Source organism: Antechinus flavipes, chromosome 3 (genome assembly GCF_016432865.1).
Source record: "Antechinus flavipes isolate AdamAnt ecotype Samford, QLD, Australia chromosome 3, AdamAnt_v2, whole genome shotgun sequence".
Taxonomy (NCBI): domain Eukaryota; kingdom Metazoa; phylum Chordata; class Mammalia; order Dasyuromorphia; family Dasyuridae; genus Antechinus; species Antechinus flavipes.
This window is the reverse complement of record NC_067400.1, coordinates 625,721,727-625,731,778: the sequence shown is the minus strand read 5'-3', so window position 1 is coordinate 625,731,778 and position 10,052 is coordinate 625,721,727. Positions and strand designations below refer to the sequence as shown.

At 44.6% G+C, this 10,052-nt stretch overlaps 1 protein-coding gene across 1 annotated transcript in view; it reads left to right on the top strand.

The window, feature by feature from the left end:
* The first annotated feature begins 357 nt into the window (after nucleotides 1–357).
* LOC127557628 (uncharacterized) overlaps nucleotides 358–10,052 on the top strand; it is a 33,190-nt gene continuing 23,495 nt past the window's right edge. The window contains exon 1 of the mRNA XM_051990940.1: nucleotides 358–893. Coding sequence (XP_051846900.1) covers nucleotides 443–893 — 451 coding nt within the window. The 5' untranslated portion in view covers nucleotides 358–442. The remainder of the gene's footprint in view (nucleotides 894–10,052) is intronic.

The following is a 10,052-nucleotide window of genomic DNA, read 5'->3' as shown; positions in this document are numbered from 1 at the left end:
TTATTTTATAAAGCAGCTGTCATCAAAACCATGTGGTACTATTGTTGGTGGAACTGTGAATGGATCCAAATCCAACGATTCTGAAAAGCAGTTTGGAACTATGCTCAAAAAGTTATCAAACTGTGCATACCCCTTCATGCAGCAATGTTTCTACTGGGATTATATTCCAAAGAGATCTTAAAGAAAGGAAAATGTTGAAGATAGCTGCTATGGGCAGTGAGATTATGATTCCAGATATAGAGTTGGAAAAAGACTGGTCAATATTCCCAAAACTTAAAGCAATTCAAAACTCATACTCTATTTGCCCTGTAATTTTGTTCAAAGGTGCACATAACCCTTACCCATAATACACATGACCCTAACCTCTAATGAAAATCCATTCCCTTCTTCATTCTTTTCAGTCATAACCTCCAGGAAAAGGCACTTTCTCAATCTGGCAGGGATGTTTCACTATTTCAAAAGAGAAACTGTAGAAAGAAGTGACAAAGTTGTGGAAGAAGAAGGTAAAAAACTGCAGAAAGAGAAGGAATCGGGAAACCTCTCCAAAGACAATCAAGACATCTCCTCAGATTCCATGTTGGCCATAGATGCCGCCATGGCACTTACAAGTGATCCAGAGAGCAGTGGAAGTGAACAGAGTTCTGAGGAAGAATTCACCTTGCTTCCTATGCCACCCGAGTTTGTTTCGGGACATTTGGAATACTTGGAAGATGCCCTGATGTGTCCTGACCTCCCAATTGCCTCCCAGACTTGTGCCAGTGACTACAACAACAGTGATAACGGTGAAGATGACCATTCAGATGAAAGCAATAAGAATCATGATAGCAGCAGTGATCAGAGTGACAATCACTGCCATGATGATGGTGGCAATGACGTCAACAACAATGACAATGGTGAGTATGGAGAAGAGGTGCTGAGAAGGACTTCAGGAGGGCTCAAAATGTTGGGAATCTGCTCCCATGGGAGCAAAATGAGAGAGACTGAATCTTGTAAGGAGCATCGAAAAGATCAGTTTGGAAGTCATTCCAAAGTATTGATATTGACATTTTCCTCTTTTCCAAATATAGTTTTCCCGACATAATTTCTTGACACCAGGGAAACAAGCCTCTCCCTTTTTGAGGTCACTTTTAAGAGGACTAAAACTTCATGTTCCGATCCACATCGAAACAATAATAGTGAATATAACAAAATTATACAGAAAAACACATTCTCAATAAATGTCAATTTGAAGATATAGGAGGGGTGTGTGTGTGTGGGGGGGGGTGAGTAAGATGCGTTACGAAGTTTTGCAGACATTTCCCTTTCACCCTTGTTGTAAAATCATTTTTAATCTAAAATGTCCGTCTGGGCAAGGATGGGGGAGGAATTCTGGTTTAAATTCTGGTGATGGAGAAAACCATTTCAATAAAATCTATTTTTACTAACGATCTTTGGGGTTACTGCTTCAGTGTTTTCTATATATGTTTCTGACCGTATTCTAAATGGGTATAGTCAGTGTGTATTAATTTGGAAGTAATTTCAAAGTATCGATATTATATTACCATTTTCTTCATTTGTACATGGGGCTTTACTTACATCATTTTGATCCCTTGTTGAGACCAGTTGACCCTCCTCACATGGAGAATGTGACAGTAGGATTAGGAGTCAAGGAAAGACTATCCTGAAGCAGAGTTCATAAGGTTTAATTAGCCCAAATTAGATATGTCTGTATTACACTCTGGGGGTTTGCTGCCACTTCATTGAGATTAAAAAAGCATTCTTCAGGGTGTGAGATATTTGCCAGTTCTGTGATCCTGGGGCATTCCCATAACTGTTTTCTGCCTCTTTCTCTGGTATAATAGTGACATCTACCTCAACATTTTTTGTTTGTTTGTTTGTTTTTCACATCAAGTAAGTTAATACTGTTGAATGCTTAGCACAATGGAAGACACTGGTAGCTATTAATTTTTGCTTAATTAATGCTTCCTTCTTTCCTTTATTCTTAATTGCTAGATTTCTCCCCACATTCCCTCCTACCTTTCTTTTCTGAGTAAAATCAGAAATTACTTATTCATTGGAAAAATCAGTATTTCATTCTTTTCAATCTAGCCTATCTTGATAAAGGACCATGTTATTTCAATGCATCGTTTAAAATTCCAACTCCTGACAATCCTAGAAAACTTTACAGGACTCAAAAATTGACTGGAATTTCCAAGTGTATTTTCCAGTTTTGGGGGAAGAACATTTTTATTAATCCACGTGAAATACATTATTTGTCTATGTGGGTTATTTGAAAACTCATTATTTCAACCAATCGAATGACTGTTTCTTTGCTCTCGCATTTGAAATCGTTATTACATGCAATTCCAAGGTTTTCAAAGGGATCAATACCTGTTCAAGTTCTCCCTTCTTCTGGATAATTTAAAATTTCTTCCTAAATCTCCTAGGGTTCTGTGTTTTCTTCTTAGTACATAAATTAATGGTATCGAGGGCTGTTTCAATTTCCAAATGAAAATATCCATGAAAAAAAAAATCAAGATGTAAGAGGAGGGGGTAGGAATCCAATCACCACTTTGCTCTTTACACAGTCATTATCAGGTCACATCTTTCCCCTCTCATTAATTTCAGAAATGGAAAGGAGACTAAGGAGGTGCTATCTCTTGTTGGCCAGCAGGGTGGGCTAGGGGAGGTCTTTAAGGCTGAAAGGAGGGAGAAAACAATTTTGGAACACAACGTTTTGCAAGATTGAATGTTAAAAATTATCCATGCTTATGTTTTGAAAAAATGCAAAGCTTTTTTTTTTTTTCTTAAAAATAACCACTGGGACCCCAGGAGCCATTCGCTGAATTTTTTTTACTAGGACATACCTCCCCTCCCCTCGTCTCTGGAAGATTTGGCCTGGGTTGCTGACAACTAAAGAATGGTTTGCATCAAACCTTTGTTTTGAGACTCAGTGAGATGCAAAAGGCTCTGGATTTTCCTCGGGCATCTGTCTCAGTCTCTCCTTGAGCTTCTCTGATTCTTCCCTGATCTGCATCGGGGATGGACTACATGAAGACACAACCGGAATCAAGCACCCTGCATGTGTTCCGGCCTTCTTGCCCGGGCTGGGGACACTTCCGAGCTCCTCCTTGTCCTTTTCTCTTTCTCGCGCCTTGCTCGTGGTGGCAGTGCTGGTGGTTTTCTGAGAAGGCGATCGTCCTATGGATCTGTGCTGAGCAGTGGAGCGCCCCCAGTTAAAGAGTCCTCGGGAGAGAGTGCTGCTCCTGGCTGCAGGAACACGCCAGTTTCGGTCTTGTCTCAGGTAAGGTGCCTCTGGACGAGCCGGCCAAGTTACTCGAGTAGCCCAGCCTCCAACAGGCTCTTTCTCCCTCCTTGAAAATGGATGGAATAGCATCCAACTAGCTGAAAGGGGAGCTGTCCGAAGCAAGGGAAATCGGCTGTTGGAAGAGACATGAGCCAAGCCGAAAATGACACCTCGCTGTGGGTTTTGACAAATGGCAGAAGCCTGAGAACACCGAGGTGTGAATCTGGCAGCAGGGCTGGCACTCCTTGGGAGAAGGCGATTTACACCTTCTTGACGTCCAGGAGACAGAGCAGTAGGGCGCGTATAAAAGGCCAGCCCCAGCTCCTGGGCAGCCATTCCCTCGGCCAGCTAGCTTGGAGCTCGGCTACACACAAACGGTGAAGAGAAGAGAAGGAGAGGTGCACGTGGGAGACGACAAAGGAGAACTAGAGAAAGAGAAAGATTCGCCATCCCTGACTGCAGCCTGCCCTTCAGGGCCACGGGTGCCGCTGCCATGTACGATTTAAGGCATGAAGAAAGTAGAGCCAGTGAACAGAATGCTGAGGGAGGATTCCTTTCGCTTCCTTCGGCTCCCCAGTTTGTGGCGAGACATTTGGAAGACTTAGGAGATGCCCTGTTGTGCCCAGAACGCCTACCCGCTCACCCACCCCAAGACAGGAAAGGCAGTGACTACGCGGATGCGATCAATTCTGAGGACAGCGACGGCCACCACCCCAACAGCAGGGATTCCAGGGCCAATAGCAGCCACGGTGCTCTTAGAGATGCTGTCTCCAGTGTCGGCCTCGGTGGGTATCGCGCGGGAGTGGAGGGAGAACTGGAGGAGGGCTCCAAAGCTTGGGAGGTTGTCTTTCGGGGAGGAAAGGGGGGGATCCCTTTAGGAAGGATTCAGTGGATGGGCTCTTTTTCAACTTTGGGGAAGTCATTCCTAAGGATCCACAGCGACGTTGTCTTCATTTGTTTTAAAAAGACAATTGTCGCCCCGGGGATTTGTTCCCTTTTTGAGATCTCCAGCCTGTAAATCTGCTCACCCGCTTAATCCCCATCTTTTTCTCTTTCACAGTCCAACTGCAAGAAAGGGGAAAGCGCTCTGGTAGCTGCCGCCGGCACAGGATGCGCAAGATGCACAAGATTCACAGGATGCACAGGATGCGGGGACAGAGGAACCAACTAGGTGCGGACCAGAGGGAGCTGGGCGGGCAGCGGGAGTGGGAAGCGAGATGCGAAGGGCGAGATCAGCGAGCATTCTTCCCCGGCTCCGAATTGAAAAATGGGGAGGCCGCAGCAGGATCCGGTCACGCTCACAGGAATGGTGCTGAAGTGCTTTCCGAGGGAGCAGGCCTTGCGCCTCCTTCCTCAGCGCGCTCTGTCCCAGCACGATCACAAGAGGTGGAAGATGGCCCTCGACGTCCCGAGCTCGCAGCAAACTGCCAGATGTGCCATAGGAGGCCTTGCCGCTGGGCTGCATGGGAGGAGCGAGAGCGGGGTCCCGGCTGCTCTTCCTGCCCGCATCTTGGCCCATGTGAGTGGAACTGGGGAAGACCCGGCTGCACTTCCCCATGTCAGCTCGCAGCTGACTGCCAGATGTGCCACAGGAGTCTTTACAACTGTGCTGTACGGATAGAGCTAGAGCTGTGGCCCAGCTGCTCTTGGTATCCGGACCTTGGCCCGTGTGAGTGGAGCTGGGGAAGACCCAGCTACACTTGCCGCTGCCTGGAGTATTGCCCAACGTGCCTTCGTGCATACAGATTCTAAAGCCTCACAGACCTCCAAGGGCACGGAGCAAAATGCTGAGGAAAACTGTCGTGCCCACATAAGGCAGAAGGGAAGGCGGGCCTGCCCGGGAACTTGGCAGAAGTGCAAAGTTCTTGCCAATGGGCTTTTGCAAGTTGCCTTGAGAGCCGGACCAGTTTTTTGGCCTTTTCCCTTCCCTTTTCACGCTTTGCTTTGCTTGCTACAAAAAGCCATTACTTAACTTAGATGCCTCTCTGGGGGGGGGGGGGGGAGGGTTGGGGAGGAGAATGCTAGGGGAAATTGTGCTCATGGACAAAAGCTACACCTCAATAAAATTTCCTTGCAAAAACCCTTCTCGCTTTGTTCATTGTACTCTTTCGGGTTTTCTCCCTTTCGTTCTGGTGGTTTTCTGGCTAGGGACGGGTTTTGCCATCTATGTTACTCCTACATACTAGAGTGGGAGGGGGACATAGGCAATCAAGGGAAGACTATCCTGAACAGGGGGAGGGAAGGTAAGATTTTTGAGGAACTCCTGTCCCATGGACCTGGCCTAGTGCCTGGTATAGGGGAAGCCCCAACTCTATTCAGAACTTCCCAAAAAGGACAATGCATTGAGTGAGGGCCCAGCATTGACTGACCTCTGAACTGCAGTCCAGCTCACTCTCCTCATGTAGCCAGTGGCAAGAAAGTAGCCCCTACTTCAGAAAGTTGCTTTGAAGAGCAAAGGAAACAATGGCAATCAGTATCTGCAGGGGCTTAAACTCGGGCAGTCATGAAGGTGGTGCCTAGTATTTGCAGATGTCTTCCATTCTTTCCTCCCTCCCTCTCATGGTCTCTCTCTGCCTCTCTTGGTGGCCCTCTTTGTTTCTCTTTCTATCTCTCTGTGTTTAAGGGGAGGGCTGTGTATCTATTTTCCCATAAATAGAACCCCAGGAAAGTAGGCCCGAGGAAATGTGAGGAGAAGGATACAGGACACAAGATGACTGTAATGAGCCAGAACTCTGGAGTTTACTTGAAACAAGAATTCTTACAAAAAGGTGTTAACTCAGTGGGGTTAACATTGATAAGACAATGAGTATCTAGTTTAGCATGGTGATTAATAGTTCTCTAGCTCAGTATGATTGAATTAATCTTACAAGAAATAATGGTTTCCTGGGGATATAATGATTGCCTTATATTCAGTATGATGAATAGATTTAATTGTAATGGCACATTTAAGAGGTCAGACAAAGCAGTGGCCTCTCAGTCAGAGAGGTCAGAGAACAACAACTGCCTCTCAGTCTCCTACTATCATCCTCGGACAAGAGGAGATCTGTCTGGGTTAGATCTCCATAAGCCACTGTCAGGTGGCTTCCCTATATTCCAACAGATGATGACTTTGTGATTTATGTATCTTCCCTGGTTAGCAAGGTATGCATAAGAGATTGACAGTTTCATGAGCAACCATCCTTTCTTGATATCATGTTAGCCCATAAATTGAAAAGAATAACAAAATGAAAGAAATGTTTTGGAGATACTTCCAAATCAGGTTTCATCTATTCATCTATGTTAACTTTCCTTTTGCCCTTTGACTCATCTAGATCAAAACCCACAAAACCCACAAAACCCTTCCATTGTTTATCAAAATTGAGGGAAACTACTGCTGCCCTCTTCCCTTTAACTCAAAGTCTAGTGGGCCTCTCCAGAAAGAAGACAACATCACAAGTCTGGTTGATTCGAGAGAAAGATGTGCAGGCTGGGGAGAGCATTCTCAGTCACTCTCCAGGAAAGGAAGCAATGAGGACAACTCATGCTGGAGTGTTACGCCCTTATGGGCTACTCTAAGCTGGTAGTTCCTCGTTGAGCTACTCTTAATGCCATTTCATCAACGGCACGGCTAGGCCACACTTACCTGTCTTCGGACACCAACCCGATTCCCATAGAGACAGACCACCGGTAGGTAGGGGTGAAGCAAAAGAGAACTTTATTCTTAGATAGCACATATTTATACCCCCCTGAAGATCTGGGGGAAGGGGAGGTTCTCTAGGAACCTGGCATAATGGGATTGCTGGGAGAAGGAGGAGGGAGGCGTGCTAGGCTTTGAGAGCACTAAGGAGGGAGACGTGGCTTGTGGGCTTCCTCCCAGAGTGCTCCTCTCCAACCCCAGTCAGTCTTCTGAAGTAACTCTCTCAACCCCAAGTAACTAACCCGAAGCTAAGGGCCTCTTTATATATGATCTCCCAAAGGTTGACTCCTCCTTCTGGAGGCACACAGTAAGGGAGGGGTGAATTCACAAAGTTACAAAGTTTACTTTGTGAATCTCCTATACTTGTGAACTCCAATGAGTACTGGTGTGAACACAAGCATTGTATCAATTAGTTCTACATAGCACCTTGTTTCAGGTTCTGGCCCAAAACATCTCCTTGTAAGATCAGATCAGTGATACTGAACCATGCTAAATTAGATAATTATTGTCTCTATCAACTCTAATGACTTAACAGTTTGTAAAGATTCCAACAGGGGTGTGCTGCGGTGGGGCTAGTGATGGAGGGAAAACCTGATGACCATAGAAAACATCCAGAGTTAGACTGAAGGTCAAATAAAGAAAGATGATTATGGAAAAGGCCAATTGTTTGACACAAACACAACCAATGAAGCTAAAAGTAGACAAACACAGGATAAGGTAGAGAAAAACCTTCCTTCATTTCTTCCTTCCTTTCTTGCCTCCTTTCTTCCTTCATTTCTGTTTTGCTTGCTTTCTTGCCTATCTGCCCCTTGACTTGTTATTTATATTTCCCTTCTACTTTGTTTCATCTCTTTTGTTTTTATTTCAATAAAAACTATTTTTACAAAGTATCTTTGTCTGTGGTTACTGCTTCAGTGTTTTCTGTTTATGTTTCTGACTATTCTAAATAGGTATGATCAGTCTGTATTAATTTGGAAGTAATTCCAAAGTATTGATATTATATTACCATTTTCTTCATTTGTATATATGGCTTTACTTACATCATTTTGATCCCTTGTTGAGACCAGTTGACCCTCCTCACATGGAGAATGTGACAGTAGGATTAGGAGTCAAGGAAAGACTATCCTGAAGCAGAGTTCATAAGGTTTAATTAGCCCAAATTAGATATGTCTGTATTACACTCTGGGGGTTTGCTGCCACTTCATTGAGATTAAAAAAGCATTCTTCAGGGTGTGAGATATTTGCCAGTTCTGTGATCCTGGGGCATTCCCATAACTGTTTTCTGCCTCTTTCTCTGATATAATAGTGACATCTACCTCAACATTTTTTGTTTGTTTGTTTGTTTTTCACATCAAGTAAGTTAATACTGTTGAATGCTTAGCACAATGGAAGACACTGGTAGCTATTAATTTTTGCTTAATTAATGCTTCCTTCTTTCCTTTATTCTTAATTGCTAGATTTCTCCCCACATTCCCTCCTACCTTTCTTTTCTGAGTAAAATCAGGAATTACTTATTCATTGGAAAAATCAGTATTTCATTCTTTTCAATCTAGCCTATCTTGATAAAGGACCATGTTATTTCAATGCATCGTTTAAAATTCCACTCCTGACAATCCTAGAAAACTTTACACGACTCAAAAATTGACTGGAATTTCCAAGTGTATTTTCCAGTTTGGGGGGAAGAACATTTTTGTTAATCCATGTGAAATCCATTATTTGTCTATGTGGGTTATTTGAAAACTCATTATTTCAACCAATCGAATGACTGTTTCTTTGCTCTCGCATTTGAAATCGTTATTACATGCAATTCCAAGGTTTTCAAAGGGATCAATACCTGTTCAAGTTCTCCCTTCTGCTGGATAATTTAAAATTTCTTCCTAAATCTCCTAGGGTTCTGTGTTTTCTTCTTAGTACATAAATTAATGGTATCGAGGGCTGTTTCAATTTCCAAATGAAAATATCCATGAAAAAAAAAATCAAGATGTAAGAGGAGGGGGTAGGAATCCAATCACCACTTTGCTCTTTACACAGTCATTATCAGGTCACATCTTTCCCCTCTCATTAACTTCAGAAATGGAAAGGAGACTAAGGAGGTGCTATCTCTTGTTGGCCAGCAGGGTGGGCTAGGGGAGGTCTTTAAGGCTGAAAGGAGGGAGAAAACAATTTTGGAACACAACGTTTTGCAAGATTGAATGTTAAAAATTATCCATGCTTATGTTTTGAAAAAATGCAAACTTTTATTTTTTTTTTTTCTTAAAAATAACCACTGGGACCCCATGAGCCATTCGCTGAATTTTTTTTACTAGGACATACCTCGCCTCCCCTTGTCTCTGGAAGATTTGGCCTGGGTTGCTGACAACTAAAGAATGGTTTGCATCAAACCTTTGTTTTGAGACTCAGTGAGATGCAAAAGGCTCTGGATTTTCCTCGGGCATCTGTCTCAGTCTCTCCTTGAGCTTCTCTGATTCTTCCCTGATCTGCATCGGGGATGGACTACATGAAGACACAACCGGAATCAAGCACCCTGCATGTGTTCCGGCCTTCTTGCCCGGGCTGGGGACACTTCCGAGCTCCTCCTTGTCCTTTTCTCTTTCTCGCGCCTTGCTCGTGGTGGCAGTGCTGGTGGTTTTCTGAGAAGGCGATCGTCCTATGGATCTGTGCTGAGCAGTGGAGCGCCCCCAGTTAAAGAGTCCTCGGGAGAGAGTGCTGCTCCTGGCTGCAGGAACACGCCAGTTTCGGTCTTGCCTCAGGTAAGGTGCCTCTGGACGAGCCGGCCAAGTTACTCGAGTAGCCCAGCCTCCAACAGGCTCTTTCTCCCTCCTTGAAAATGGATGGAATAGCATCCAACTAGCTGAAAGGGGAGCTGTCCGAAGCAAGGGAAATCGGCTGTTGGAAGGGACATGAGCCAAGGCGAAAATGACACCTCGCTGTGGGTTTTGACAAATGGCAGAAGCCTGAGAACACCGAGGTGTGAATCTGGCAGCAAGACGGGCCCTCCTTGGGAGAAGGCGATTTACACCTTCTCGACGTCCAGGAGACAGAGCAGTAGGGCCCGTATAAAAGGCCAGCCCCAGCTCCTGGGCAGCCATT